This window comes from Alligator sinensis, unplaced genomic scaffold, assembly GCF_000455745.1.
Source record: "Alligator sinensis unplaced genomic scaffold, ASM45574v1 scaffold323_2, whole genome shotgun sequence".
Taxonomy (NCBI): Eukaryota; Metazoa; Chordata; order Crocodylia; family Alligatoridae; genus Alligator; species Alligator sinensis.
Genome location: NW_005842392.1, coordinates 157,174 through 172,895, shown reverse-complemented (window position 1 = coordinate 172,895; position 15,722 = coordinate 157,174). Strand labels below are relative to the sequence as shown.

At 45.4% G+C, this 15,722-nt stretch overlaps 1 protein-coding gene across 1 annotated transcript in view; it reads left to right on the top strand.

Moving 5' to 3' along the window:
* Positions 1-9,996: 9,996 nt before the first annotated feature.
* The window catches only part of LOC102380345 (collagen alpha-1(I) chain-like), a 161,880-nt gene continuing 156,154 nt past the window's right edge, over positions 9,997-15,722 (top strand). Inside the window, exons 1-3 of the mRNA XM_025211187.1 lie at positions 9,997-10,064; positions 11,899-12,094; positions 13,844-13,990. Coding sequence (XP_025066972.1) covers positions 9,997-10,064; positions 11,899-12,094; positions 13,844-13,990 — 411 coding nt within the window. The remainder of the gene's footprint in view (positions 10,065-11,898; positions 12,095-13,843; positions 13,991-15,722) is intronic.

The window sequence follows — 15,722 nt, the reverse complement described above, 5'->3', positions numbered from 1 at the left end:
TGTGGTTACATGTAGTTACCTGAAAGTCTGACCAAACTTATAGAAGTGATGCCACCAAATTTAATATTCACTTGTGCAAATACCTACAATGCAAATATCCAAATGACAAAACCAGCATGCACATGCTGATTAGGTTCTCAGAGCATATACTTGAGTTTATACCATTCTAGGCCCTTGGTGCTACTCAGGGAGAGCTTTAATGATACCTGTAGCAGTGCTAAGCACACACGGTAACAGAGAAGAGGCATAAACTTAGCTTGCTAGGCATCTTTTCACTAATCACTAGTTTAGGTTGATTACAAGTCTGCGCGAGATACACAGTGAGTCAACAGCCACTATAGCTCCATTCTTATACTAGTTTTGGGTTACAGAAGGACTTTACCAAGTGTCAAAACCAGCAGCATAGGGACCTAGCCAGGTGCCCGGTACACAGGGGCAGCAGTGACTTCCAGTTGCTGCTGCAGTTTACAATTGCAATCACATAGCTGTCAACAACCACTTTTTTTGCTTGTCCTTCCCCTGTCCCACCCATCCCACCCCAAGTCAGCGCCCAGGCTGGTTGCCATGTTTGCTCTGCCCGACTTATGCCACTGCCCAAAACCACAGTCTTGCTGATCGATTACACTGATGCTGTGAAGGTGCAGAAAACTGCCCTTTGGAGGCTGGTACCAACCCATCTTGACCTCATCAAGAAAGATGTCCTGAGTGTCCTCAGTCTGTTCTTATCCTTATGGGATGGTGTCCAATACTGCTTAATTCAGTAGTTCAGCTCTTTTCTGAACTTAGGGGACTTTCAGACACTAAGCCCTTCCTACCATCTTAAGTAAGCCTAAGCCTCTAGCTCAGCTAACACATGGGTCTAGCCAAGCTTTGCTTAGTACAACTCCCAGTCCCAGGGACATACTGGAGTTCACTTGTCTCCGCCCACCCCTTTTCTTGCCACTAATCCAAAGAAACAGAGGTGTCTCAGGGCTCCTCCAACTTGTACTGAATGCTACCAGTCCTCAAAGAAATCTGCTAACAGTAGAGAGCTGAAATACAGGAATGCTCTGGATGTACCCACTGCTCCTTCAGTCAACCCCTGTAAGGGGGCCATGTTGGGGCCTGGAGTGCAGCCCATTATGACTTACCTGCCAGATTCTATTGATTTGGAAGAAATAAAGGAAAATATTCTTAAAGTCTTGTAAATGCGAATCTGTTTCCATTTAGACTGCATTCTTCTGAAAGAAATCTGTACCTCCCCCACCCCACCTGCTCCTCCAGGGCACTAAGGCGTGCACAGGAGGGGCAGGCCGGGAGACCACCAGGCCCCACCCCCGCCCAGGGCCCCGCCAAGCCCCCTCCGCAGACAGGGGGGCAAGTTTGAACATTATACTGAATTATTTAATGATGTGATGTCCTTATAACTACAGAATGCCATGGACAGAGGATGGGCTGTTTCCCTTGGCTAATCTTGGTAGAACCTGTAGAAAGAAGCTTCAAAATTCAGCTGGCTGAACTCATCACTAAGATTGTTGAATAAATGAGCTTACCTTGCCACTGCCTCTCTTCCAAGGCAGTGCAGCCCCATGGAGATATCAGTACCATGAGCTGCATCTACCACAGCCAGTAACTGTCCTAAGCATCTGCAGAGGCTCAGTCTTGCTTGGTATTTGCATCTCATGTAGCACAAGTCTCTTTTCTTCCAGTTCAGGTGGGTTTCAGAGGCTCTCTGGCTTATCCTAACAGTGCAGAACCTAGCCAGATAAGGCTCCACTAAAATAAATAAATGGAAGCCTGCTTCAGGAAGGCTGGGAGGTGGGAAAAATAACCAGTGGGAAAGCACTGCAGTCTGAAATCATTAAACCAGAAGGGCAGTGTCTGTGCTCTGCAAAGCGGATGCGTTACATACTTTGGATCCAAACTAACCCTCCCTTTCCCCTGTTTGCCTCTTCACTGGTGTTTTCGACATCTTGTTCTCATTTATTTAAATCTTTCTCCCTGTTATCATTGGGGTGGGGGGAAGGTGATAATGGTATCTGATCTTCCCAAAATATTTCTGTAGTGTTAATCACCATAGTTTCTAAAAGCTAATCTCTTGCAGGGACCTTTCCTGTAATACAAAGATGTATCATAGATGCCAGAAATTTAACTACTCTTGGATTCTTGTGTTTAGTGGGTTTTTTCCCTTTCTATTCCTTCTCTCTTTCTCCGTGGCCTTCCCTCTTTGTGGCACCCTTGTTACATGGACTCGGGAAGCTCTCTTGGCACTACCACATGTGGGTAGTGATGATGGGGAGTAGGGCTATGTGAAATTTTGCCGGCCGTTTCAACCAATTTCAAGGTTGAAAAGCAAAATCGAAACAAAACAAAGGCCCTCAAAATAGCCTGGAAACAAAACAAGGCTGGTTGAAACATTTCAACCTTCGAAATGTTTCGACCATAGGCTGGGGATGGGAAATCAGTCCAACTGGGCTGGCTTGCCATCCCCAGTGCAAGATCTGGGAGGGGGCTGCAAGGCAGCCCAGCTGGGCTGCTTCTCAGTCCCCCATGCTAGATCGCACTGGGGGCAAGAGGCAGCCCAGCTGGGCTGCTTTCTCATCCCCTGGCGCGATCTAGCATGGGGGCTGGGGAAGCAGCCCAGCTGGGCTGCCTCACCACCCCTGGTGCAATCTAGCGCTGGGGATGGGAAGTCAACCCAGCTGATCTGACTCCCCATCCCCAGCGAAATTCGAAACAGTGTCGAAACAGCCTTTCTGTTTCGACGGAACAGAACAGAACAGAACAGCTGTTTTGACTCAAAATGAAATTTGAGACGAAACACTGTTCCGTTGAGCCATCGAAACTCAAGGCAAAACGGAATGGTGCTGTTTCGCACAGCCCTAATGGGGAGCCTCTTCTTGTGAGCAGACTGATTTGGTGGTCTTTGGGTTGGGGTGGACTGTGTGGCATGTTCTGGTCTTTCATTTCATGGGCTTCTCTTAAAGCAGTTCTGTTTCCTTTGGTGATGTGTTTCCTCTACCATCTGCACCTGGTTTTCAAGGTGCCCTGTTGATTTCTTGCAAGGGATGTAGGCCATACTTAAAGGATACGAGAACTCTGTCCTGGGAAGTGGTGCCTTTGAAAGAACTTGGGAGTCATAATGGATAATTGTCTGAACATGAGCTTCTACAGGCCAGTGGGACTAATGTGGTTGTGCAGATGTATAAACAGGGAAGTAATGAGTAGGAGAAGGGAGGTTATTTCAGATCTGTAGCTGGCATTGGTGTGATCACTACTGGAATATCGGTCCAGTTTGGATGTCTAGACTTCAGTATTCATGATGGGCCATGAGAACGACCAGAAGACTGGAAAACATGCCTTGTAATGAGAGCCTTAAACCCCAAATCCAGTCCCATTCATCAAAGCACTCATGGTTAAAGTCAAATATATACTTGCGTGCTTTCCTGAACTGAAGGCCTACATGAGGAGAGAGAGTTCATTCTGCAGGGTTCCCATCAGTGTGCCAGTTCAGCTGAGATGAATTAGTGGTAAGATGAACTTGTGTCCATTGGGACATACTCTGAGACCTGCCAAAACTCACTTCACCTGTTCTGACTGACCCCTGGGCAAAACCCATTAAATTCAGAAAATTTCCAGCAGAGGAAGGAAACCAGCAAATCTTTGTGATTTTTATTTTTTCCCCTCTAGTTCCTATTTGGATTCAGATTAAAGGCCCTTCTGTGCTAGCATGCTGGTTGCAGTACAAACATTACCGAAACGGTGGTGAAAATTCTTAAGCTCTTAAGACAAGAACATGGGATCCTTTCAGTCTGGTGTGTTTCCATTTCTTTGTTCTGAAAGCCATCGGCACTTACTCCTCTCTCTGCAGGCTGGGAATCGCCTCAGTGCTTCTTCATCTTCCTCGTCACATGGGGAGCTAGGAAAAGGCAGATGAAACCCAAATTTATCATAAAAGTAGGAAGTCTCTCCTAGACATCCCAAATGTTCCCATGGGGCTGTTTTCCCTAGGAAAGCCTTTCTAGGAGACTAAAAGTAGAATTGATAGATTAGTATGTCAGAGCTGGATCAAAGCAGCTTTCTGCTCAATTGACTTGTTATTCACCAGAGCAGCAGATCTGTGCCTTGTGTGTATACATGCTGACAAGCTGCGGTGTGCCTTGGGGTCTGCCCTGGAATAAATCTCACACCTCATCTACAGTGGGAATTGGAGTGAACACAGAGGCTGGATTCCTCCCAAGTGATGGCAGATGCTCATGCAGATGGGATTGGCAGGGATCCCATTGAAAAGTAACCAAGTCAGACTGTCCACGCCCTCCCACCTAATGGATTACTGGCTCCGTGACAACTCAGTGCATTCGTGCAGGTTGGCCCCAGCAGGGTGTCATCTTAGATGACTGACTACCTCTTCCCAGCCTCCTGGCTGGTACTGTGTTATTTCTCTAACACATATAGGAGAAGACAAATCAGAATGAACATGGGGCGGGGGAATACTGTGTGTTGGGTAAAGATACACAGATGCTATATTTTTCCTTGGTTTGTGTGAAAAAGTTGAAGCAAGCCCTAAATTTGGGCTAGTGAGATGTTTTATGTCAGGCAATTCAAACACAATAAGAAGCAAAGGAAATTTATAAAGCAAAAGTTAGAATCATGAGGGGACTCGGGTGACTTTCATAGATTTGAGGTGCTGGTGTTGCCATGGTCTGCTTCTCCTCCTGGTGAGGGCACTTAGCTGGGATGAGGAAGACTCAGGATTAAATGCTTCCTCTTCTTCCTCTGCTCGATATAAACTGGACTTCCCAAGCTCACAGACCAAAGCTCTTTGCCTACCTAGTTCAATATTGCACAGAGGTAGAGGTTTTTGATATAACCAAGGAGCAGGAGAAAGGGAAAGATCATGTTTTTAAATGTGGTAGCATGTAGAAGCCCCATGTCAAGGAGCAGGACTTTATTGTGCAGTACAAGAAAACAATGCATGCTTTGGGCATAACAGCGATAAAAGCCCTGCAAGTATCAGAGAGACATGAGATCTCAATGGTCTTTTTCACCTGTGATTCTCCAGTTCAGGGAAAGATTCTGATAGCAAGGCACAAACACTTTTAGGCTATGAAGGTGATGCTGGAAGATGTATTGATTTGTACTTGGAAGGTGAACAGATACTGCAGTGAAGGACACCTTAGACAGAAATGCTCTTTAGTCTGAGAAATGCATGTATGTGTGTTTTATGTTTGCTTATATTGGTTATATCTTGTTAATGAGATTGATATGACATGTCTGGTTCTAATGTTGGAACAGATAGAGACTGCTGCTTTGAAGTTCAAATAATCCTAAACTTGATTCCAAATACTGTTTAAAATGGGAACTTTGGTTTCTCTTAAGAGACCTGGCTGTACCTGAATCTGCTATTACCTCCCTGGTTGCTGTTCTTTTTCTGGGTACACGGGCCCATTGCAGCCAACTTGGAGTTAATATTGTCCTCTCTGTCCCAGCATGTTGGTTGAACCTGTCTTTTTGTAGCCTGCTAGCTGCTGGCTTTGCTAATATTTTGCTCAGATTATTATTAACCTTTGTTCTCCTAAACTGCACTGCTTGCACACTGCCTTCATTAAGAGTGGCTAGAATTTCATGCTGGATCCACACTGTTTGGAAACTGTGCCCTATGAACCATGCAACCCTCCCCATCCCCTGGTGATTTCCAGAGCTAGGACTATTCAGGTCCTGAAGCCAGTATTTTCATCCTCAACCGTGATTAAGACCCAGAATAGTATGGTTTCATAGCAGAGTGTCAAGGTTTCTGTCATTTTTTGTTTTCTATCCAGTAAAAATTATACTTCTTGAACTCTTTTCTGAAGGCTTAGTGTACAATGTGAATGGCCACAGTCCCTGCTGCTGTCTACTGGTTAAGGGAGGAGCAGGATAAGGCAGCGCAGGTGGGTCCCGCAACACTTGAAAGTGCTGTAGTGACACAGCTGCATTTCCTGCGGCCGTGCAGTCTGATGCTCGTTCCAGCCTCCTGGCTAAGTAAAGGGGGTTAAGTCCCAGTCCATGGCCATGTGGTTGACATCTGAGATGTGATTTGACCTTCCTGGTAAAAGGTGTATGTGGAAGACTGCTATCATTCAGGCTGTGGTGTTGCCTGGTCATGTCCTTCTCTCTGCTCACTAGGGTTTCCAGCCAAGGTGATGAAGGTCTCACTGATGTTACAAACACCTTTCCTCCTCTGTTGCTTACAGTTTGTCCTGGGTCTTTTTTAATGAGCTGAAACAAGCTTGTAAATGCAAATTCTAATATCCAGGCAGGCAGCAGCTCAGTGCTGCTACAGTGAGTTTCTCTTACCCGTTGAAAGGTGTGTGAAGCTATTCCTTGGTCCCAGGGAAGTGAGCTACAATGTACCCCTACAAGATATGTGATATTTTTTACACAGGATCCTTTTCTTGTGCTTGCAATGTTACAAATGCCCTTCCTTTCTGTGATACGGAAAAACTGCTTTGGAGGAAACTGGGCAGCCTCTTATTAGAGTGCACCATAAGGCTAAATAGGATGCATTTGTGCCTGTAGTCAGAGTGTAATTGTCTCCTTACAGAGACTATAATGAAAAACTAGAGGAAAATAGCCGCATTCAGCTGTTGTAAGCTGTCCTGAGGCGTGAGTCCCTCTCCCTCCAATTCAAAACCATTTTATTGTGCTGTTACCTATTCAACACCACTTTGTTGTTGATGTCCAGTGCAGTAGCAAGCACGTTGCTGGTAGTTTAACGATGAAAACAACATTCTGGCTGAAGGAAGCATTACATATTTTACATCTTTCTGTTTCCCCACTGCAGATGAAGTGAACTTGCTGGATAAGCTGACATCATATGCCCAGGACCTCAGCAACATTTCTCTCAGCTATGATGAAACCAACTGTAGCATCTTGGAGATAGGGCAGTACTCCACTCTCAGTGTGCCCACCAGGGAGGTGTTTGGAGACAGGTAGGCTGATTTCCTAGAAGTTCTTAAAATCCGGTTTCCTGCACACCTGGTTCATGCTTTGTCCTGGGGTGTTTTTTTTTTCCATCTCTGTTCTTCCTCCCAATTCTTCTAAGGGCTTGCTTATATTACAAGGTTGCTGCCACCATGCCTGTGCTGGCATAGCTATGGTGGCAAACAACATTTTGGAGATACTCTGCATAGTGGCGGAAGGCATTGCAGAAATTTAAATGGTTAAAACCCACTTTTGTCAACTCAGTTGTCTTCATACAGAGTGTTTGGTTGGCATAGGAAAACTAGCTAAGAGATATGATGTTTTCGCATCACTGTTCAACATAGCTGTGTCAGCAAAGCTGTCATGTAGTTAGAATCCAAGTGTCATTTCTGTGTCGTAATGGCCAGAAGGTAAAACTTCTTTGGTCTGCTTCCTGCTTTTCTCTTTCATCAATAGTTCAATGCGTCTCCCATTTCTTTTAGCTCTCCTGACTGGAGGTCAAGGTCAGGGAAATATTTAGTGTCGGGCACTTTTTGCTGAAAGGAATTTTTTTGTAGGAGGAAATGCTAATTTCTTCGAAGTGAAACATTGCTTTGGAGTGTATCAGTTTTATCACAATGTTTGTCAGGAAATTTTCTTTCATCTGGGATGGCATTTTGAGAGGGAGGGAGCTTCTCAATAACCCTGGAATAGTGTGAGCTGTCTTTCAGGCTCAGTGAAAACACGTACTATTTGTATATATACGTAATCTAGTATCTATTTGTATATATATGTAATTTGTATATACAAATAGATACTAATGACATAATTACAAAAAAGGAGACCATGAGAGAGACTTCCATCCCAGAACAGCCAACTCCCTGGGGTTTGAACCTGGATCTCCATATTCCAGTTGAGTGCACCAGCCATGGGACAACTAGTTTGTTCTGCTGCTTGTATGCGTGGGAGATCACTTCCTTATTTTTGTTAAAAATGTGAATGTCTTGGGTTTGTCCTGATGTGGACCAGGAAAAAAAATGGAAAATGAAAATGTTTGCAAGGCAGGAAGACCATTCCAGTCCAGTTCTTTTCAGATGACACGTTTCAGCCCCTGGCAGACCCACAGTCGCAGTGGAGTATGCTGTCATCGCCTGATTTTTCTCAGACAGTGGGTGCTTAAGTTTTTTAAAGTTCTTTTTCAATGAGGCCATTTTAAGGTGTTTCAAATCAGGCATCCACAATCACTTGAAAATCTAGCCTATAATATGTAGCTTTTGGCAAATGTCCTCCTTCCAAAGTTCACTACAGTTAATTAAAACTACAAATTGGCCCACCTTGTAATAGGTAACAACTTATTACTATTTTCTGCATGAAATAACTTGGACACAGAGAAGTGAAGTGGCTTCCTGGATGTCCCTCTCTAACCCAGTTCTTGGCTTCAGCACAAGAATGGGTGTAGTGCTCAACACACTCTCACAACTCCTTTGCATTGGCTAAAACGTGCAGAACCAATTAGGGTTTTCTGTCACTTCCTATTATAAGATCCTGTTGTCAATTGCTTTTAATTTTGCCAAGGTTTAACCATTTGGCCAGAAATGTTATATTCAGAAGGTCTGTTTCAGGCTGAATTAATATCAGGGAGGGGATTTCAGCTAAAAGAGTGCAGTTTGTTTCTGAGAATGATTCTAAGGAAAATTAATTTTGCCCATGATAAAGTAAAGATATCCAGATGTTTTGTCTTCTCCCCCTTCATGTTCCATGCTTTGGAGCAAGGACTACGTGGAAGGTATTTTCCATCAGGAATATGCTTTTTGCAATCTCTTTGAAATTGCACACAAGTCTGGCCAAGTGTTAAGACTTTGAATAATTGCAGCCCATGGAATTTGTGTTTTTGTGGGTTTTTGTCATCAAAATCCCCACAAAAGACTGGGATAAGTAGGCAAATAGGACAAAGAGCAATTTCAGGAAGAGAGAGGAAGCCTTCATTGTTAAGGCAGTTTAATGCTACTTTGGAGAACTGGATTCTTTTTGATATATAAAGTCCCTGTGGGATACTGAGCAAGATGTATATCAACCACCCTTTTTACTTTTGACCCCAAACTGCATTGCCTGTATACCCGATTTGCACAAATGAGGAGCAGACATAGCTGCAGCTGATGTCCATACAGCACCATACCTAGACTCCTGGCAGTCCCAGGTGAACTTTTAGCATCAGGCTCCCCTTCACCAGCGATAATGATAATAATAATAATAAAAATTTCCATTTTTGGGCGCCTTTTCCGTCCAGGCCCCGGGCAGCCACCCAGTTCGCCCATACCTGTGTCTGGCCTCGTGTCCATAGAAGCTGTTCTTGGAACACCTAAAGGTCCATAGACTGCTAAATTCTCTGTAAAATTAGTACCTAGATGACTCTGAGCATCCTGCATGGATGGGTACTTGTACCTTACTATTGTTGTGCCTCTGATTCTCATCAGGAAAACGAAGACACTAATACTGTTTCACCTCATGAGGTGTAGTGAAAATATACTCAATATTCATAAAGTGCTCATGTAGTACAGGGATGAACATCTTAGAAAAGCCCTGCAGAAAATCAATAATTTTGCTTTCAGGGCAGGATTTGTATCAACTGTGTGGTCCATACATTGAACAATAAAGGGAAAGCAAAGTATTAGATAGCTGTTCTTCAAGCGGGCAGTATTTTCCTGAGGCAACAAAAGATGCTAGGACCTGGTGGAGAAAAAAATATGCAGCCATTAAATACAAATAATATCAGAATCCATAGGGGAAGGGGTTGAATTAAGGATACAGGGGTAACTTGAACTCCAAAATCTGGCCTTTGCTAACATTTAATTGATTAACCTTGCAAGGTTAATCACTCTTTAACTTAGTTTTCTGTGCATGATCATATATATGAATAGACGATTGCCTAGTTTGTTACACCAGATGATATAAAATACCATGCTTGGTTTCTCTCTCTCTCCTAGGTTTGCAGATGAGCTGAGTGTGCTGCTGAAACTCAGGTACTCTCTGAAGGAGGAGACTAGTCTCTTGACTATCGTCAGTCACCACAGCCACATGCTGTTCCAGATAAGGATTAACCCCTATGCCTTAGTCTTTGTCACCACCAGGAGGCGGCATTATGAGTAAGTTCTATCCATTTTTTTTCTTTCTCTGCCCCAAAATACAGTCATTTCCAATGGGAGGTACCTAAGATGAGCATGACCATGCCAAGTATGTGTTGGTGAGAACAAAAGAGTGACTGTTCATGCGAGTATTGTCTTGGGTACTAGATTCTCCATTATGCTCCCATTGCTGCTCATTTTGTGTGCGTTAGCATGTGATGGTACCCAGAGGTCCACCTTTTACACACTCAAGGGGTGTGTCTACATGAGGTGCTACTGCACACTGGTTACTGCACATTTGTTTAGTGCTTGTATAAGTAAGTACTAAATAAATGTGCAGGAACCCAAGTTACTGCGTCATAGCACCAGCAAATGCCTTTTTTTGTGACGCTGCTGCACAGTAGCATCGTGGCACAGTTTTTGCCATGGGACGGTACTGCGCAGTAGTATCAAGCTCCTGCACAGTCAGTATCTCATGTAGATGCGCCAACAGGTGTTTAATTATCAAGCCTGGTTTTTGCTTGTAGAAAGATGTTCCAACTTGATCAGAGAGATATCAGAGAGAAGTGTGAGTTGTTGTCCCATTGCCAGGGCATTGATTATTCATCAAGAGCATGCCAAACTGAGCCCAGGCAGCTGATCATGCTGGAGAGAGATGGTGGTCTTTTGAATTCAGATCACAAGAGGTTAGAAGAGACAGTTGTTTGGGTAGTGCAAAATATTTGCTGTGAGTGCCTCCTGGGCATTGTGTTCAGTCTCTCTGGTCCTTCACTATCCATTTTGATTAATGAGCTTTATTCTGGAGGCCTTTTACCAGCTTTTTAGCAGGGAGGTTCCCCTGTCTAAAGCCTCACAATTTTGAAATTTGGATTCAGGAGGAAAATAATTTGCTACACCAGATGGTTCACATCTGGTGTGACAGGCCCCAACCACCTCAACATGGCAGCTTGAGTGTGTTGTTGTTATTAGCCCAGCAATCTTTTATTTCCCTGTGGGAATTACCTGCTCCTTTGGGGAGGTGGGGATGCAGTGTGGCCTAATGACTAGAGCACTGGACCAGGACTCTGAATACCTGGGTCCTAGTTTGTGTTCTGCCCCTGGCCCGCTGGCCTCTCTGCCTTTGTTTCCTCCTCTGCAAAATGGGGATAATGATATGGACCTCCTTTTAAGAGTTTCGTGGCAATATTTCTGGATGTGTACATAATTACACATCTGTTTTACTAAGGAACTCTTTAAATCCTGTTTCCGATAGAGCCAGGGATCTTTCTTATCTTCTTTTTTTTTTTCTTGGGATTGAGGAAAAAGAGGCTCCCTCATTTGCTTTCTTCATTAGCACCTTGGAACAAGTTTCTCTGAACTATTTGCCTGTTCCCTGCCAGGCAGGAAACATCCAAAGCAGCAGCTGGAGTTGCCTTCCCAGTGACAGGTCCCTGTTAACATGTCTCCAGGTTCAGTCATGCTTTGGCTCAGTGCTGCAGATGACAGGATGATGGCAGGGTTCTGGTTGGAAATGGGTTATGCGACGTGTGTCATAAAATCTGGCAGCATGAAGTCAGGGTTGTGTGGAAGAGGTGGGTGGGTGGAGGAAATGACAACCTAAAGGAGAGCCAGCTGACACAACCTGTGAATCAAGGATGGGCTCACAGCCAAGGTGGGAAAGATGTTAAATTGCCATCAGAGTTTCCTTTGGCCTCTAAACAGCACCTCTCCTGGCACTACACACCACCTGCTTGAGTTTTTGCGCAGTCCTGTGGCAGTGGTAAAAGGTGAATCCAGCCTTGCATAAGGTGTTTGTCATTTTGCGTCTGGCTGAACCTCAGTCTGTCTGTCTTCTCCCCAACCCTGGGGCGTGCAGGTTCCCAATTACCACCCTGGGAGATGGGGACTGGCACCGAGTTGCTCTCAGCATCACTTTGGAAAGACTGGAGCTGCGTGTGGACTGTCACCTGGTTGAGAGCGTGAGCTGGTCCAATTACTTTGGGATGGGAGTCACCACTGAAGGGCTGGTCATCATTGGAGGCCTGATTGAACCCTTTGAGATCCCTTTTGAGGTGAGGGCCTGCTCCTTTTGCACACACTCTCCTTTTCCAGCTGTAAAGGAGTTATCTGCAGGGGGCTGGGTTTGGGGGGGCTTCTGTTCAGGCACTGCTTTACTGGGCTGCAGTTGCATTTGCTCCTGAAGATCCTTATCTCTTGCTTTGCTGATAAAAGCCATTTATTTTCAGTGCTTAGTGGACCTGATGTATAAAGGCTTTGACAAGCACTGAATTGTTTGCCCAGAGAAATACAACACTGGCCATGCGCCAGTCCATAGAGAGAGACCCTTGGCAACTCACACTTTAACCCACTCCTCCCTCTGTGCTAGTTACACACCTTTGCCCACACTTTGCAGGGAGAGAGGAGGCTGCTTATGTCCTCTCTGTTATGTGGCTTTTCACAGGAGGCTTATGCAGAAATTCATGCGAGCTATTCATTATTGGAAGAATGACGTAGTGGCGTGTCAGGACTGTTCTTTAAAGCAGCTGGAGTCAGAGCACTGGGGAGCGCTGCTGTGGACTTCTCGTTTCTAGCCAGGCCTGTGTACTCATGACTTCTGAAATTTTAAGAGGAGAAAAGAAAAAAAAAATACCATCACACCTCTTGGCACTCTTACGTAGCAGCCTTCCTCTGAGGGTATCTTCTCTTTATCATTGTCCTACTCACCCTCCCAGACATGTATCATTGTCTCCTGCTTTGCAAGTGAATAAGCTGAAGCCAAGAAGTGGGAATGAATGGCCCAAGGTTGACATCATACTGTGACAGGAGCTGGGGTCAAGCCACACTCCTTCCCACTACTACATCTTGTTGCCTGCAATTAAAATCACCTGTGCTGCATGGATGGTACTTGTGCTGTGCGGCTAACTTTGTTATTTGCATATCCATGGGGTCTATGGAGGATTCAGTGAAAGATCTGGGCCCCTTTATAATTAAGCATTATACTCACATGCATCAAAGTTACAGTCCCTTCTCCAAAGAACTTGCAGCCTTAGATGTACAGAGATTAAAAATAGGACCTCTGTAAAAGACCTGCCTAAATCTTACTGATTTAAAGTTTATCTTGAGGCATTTGCATTGAAAAATCCCAGTAACTAATGTGAGATATCAGACTGCAGAAGCCATCAATGCCAAAGTGCAGCTCTGAGCTCCCATCATCTTGCATTAGGGGTCCCTTCCTTATTTTTTCAAGAGTACATACAGCTGTAATTTCCACCCTTTTCCAGCTTAGGTTTGGAGCCAAACCTAGGGTCTCGTATTAAAATGGTTTCCCACTGGAGAGATTAGCTGGCAGCTTCCACATGCTCTCCTTCGCTTTTACCACTGTTTTTCCGCAAAAGAGTGGGCCTGGGTAGGGCAGGCTCACTCAGATGATTGCTCTGGACAGCTGTGTCATGTGGAACAATATGAATTGATAGGCATGGCTTGATGGCACCACAGATAACAAGTTACTGCACTAATTACCCTAGATGTACTATGCAGACAGCTGAGGAAGAATAGGAGGAGTATCAGGAGGAGGAACCAGCTCTGACTTCAAGAAATTCAGAACTTGAGTGTCATGAGCCTTCTGGCTGCCCCCGGCAAGCAGGAAGCAACCCACTCCCTACCTCTTCTTTGTTTTGTCTCTCCCATGTAACAGTCAATGTACCGGGTCCAAATAGCCTCATTTCAACCTGCCCCACTTACTTTTCATTCAGTCCTCATGTGGAGCAGGCATCAGGGTTTGTATGTAAGCTACAGCCTGTTTTGTTTTCTTGCCTTTCCAGGGCGCTCTGCAGGAGCTGACCTTCGTGATGGGAGACCCAGGGGCTGCCCGTGAACACTGTCACAGCTACAATGCAAGCTGCACCAGCGCTTTTGGCATGGCAGCTTTCCACAACTGGACCCGCTTCCTGTGGGAGCTTTCCACAGAGGTACAGCTGAGGGCTGGCAGAGAAAGTTCCTGAGTTTTTGGTATTGTCCTCAAAATGATGGGATCCAGTTCACCCTAGGGGTAGCATCACTTAGGTCAATGGAGCGGCCCCTTTGATTAATTTGGCCCAGAAAGGTTTGAGTGTATGGTGTCTTAGTGTTGCCCATTCTGTGGTTGGATATCAGTGTGGTAGTGGTCTTTTCTCTCCCTGTGTGAACACAATTACCTGGTCCTTCTGAACCTGTGCCCACATAGCACCGGCAGGCAGCAAGAGCTTCATTTATGGCAGAAGATTTTGATGTGGGGACAGCTGAGAATCAAGCATTAGCTTTGCAGTATTTGCTCTCTTGTCACTATGTCCAGCATATCTGTGGCAAGAGCAGCTGACAGCTGTGCTGCTTGGCCCGTTCGGGTGCCTGAACAAAACTGGCTTGCTGGTAGTACTGTAGAAGAGGACAGGGGACAGCACTGCAGGGGGTACCAGGGGGCATGGGGAGAAGCTGAATAAGACCTAGCTTGGAACAAGTGTGGGGGCATGGGCATGGAAAAAGAAGTCCTATATTTTACCTACTGGGGTTGAGGGGCTTTAAGTGATCCCAGATCCTGTTGGCTCTCACACTGAGCACATCCATTCTGAACAGCCATGCACAATTCACTGGGAATCCAGTAGGCTATGTGGGAGACATTATCTTGGCCTCAGTCTCTGCTGACGTCACAATGACCTAGGAGGTTTTATTAAGTGTAAGCTGTCAGTCAGCTACCCCTTTCTAGTTGGGATTGTTAAATGCTGAAGCCCTAATGGCAGACAGGTTTCATGCAAAATTTGAGGGGGAGGAGGAAGAAATATGGCTTGGAGGGAGGGAATTGAACTGTAAGCAGTCTGTGCATGCCCACATGTATAAAATGGAAGAGGGGAGTATGGAGCAGTGCTCCAGCTGAATCAGCAAACTCGGCCAAGAAGAGCATGGGATGAATACAAAGTGTTGCCCTCGGGAATCCCATTCTTATTCATGCCTGTGAGGTCTCTGCATTGAACTCCCTGATGTGTCCTCCTCACCATGCTTTACTCTTCGAAGGTGCTGGCGTCCCTGAAAAGGGGCAGCTTGGTGGATTTGGCTTTTACTGGGGTTATTTAATTTTTTGTCAAGAGTTCCTGCCTTCCCTTGGTCCCTCTGGAACCTGATCCAAAGACGCCTGCCTTGGTCCTGCTACAATCCCTGCTGAGCTGAGCTGCTCAGGTTGGGCTCAGAAGCCAACTGCATAGCAGGGGAAAGTCTTGATCTTTACTTCCTCTCTTTTATTGTCGAGGTGCAGGAGGTTAATCTATGCTTTCTGATGATACCCCTCGGGTTTTAAATGATGGAGAATAACAAATCCTAATAGACCTGCTTGTTCTGAGTAGAATAATAGTCTCTACTCGATGAAGGGATCAACTGACTACTTCTCATGTAGGGCTAATAAGCACTTCCATTCTAGGCCAGGTGCTGAGGTCTCCTGCATATGATTCTTAATGCCATAAGTACTGTAATGCTTAGCAGCAGGGATGAGAGAGAGTTGAAATTTCAGCTATCCTTGATATAGGTTGTAGAGGCTGTGGCGGGCCAGTAGGGGGCGCTCCTGTGTTGAGCCGCCCACCTCTCTGCGCCCGACCACCTTCCAGGCTCCGAGTGCCTCCCTTAGGGTGCCTCCCGTCCGGCCGACCCCTTCCCTGGAGCACACCCGCTAGCCTGGGG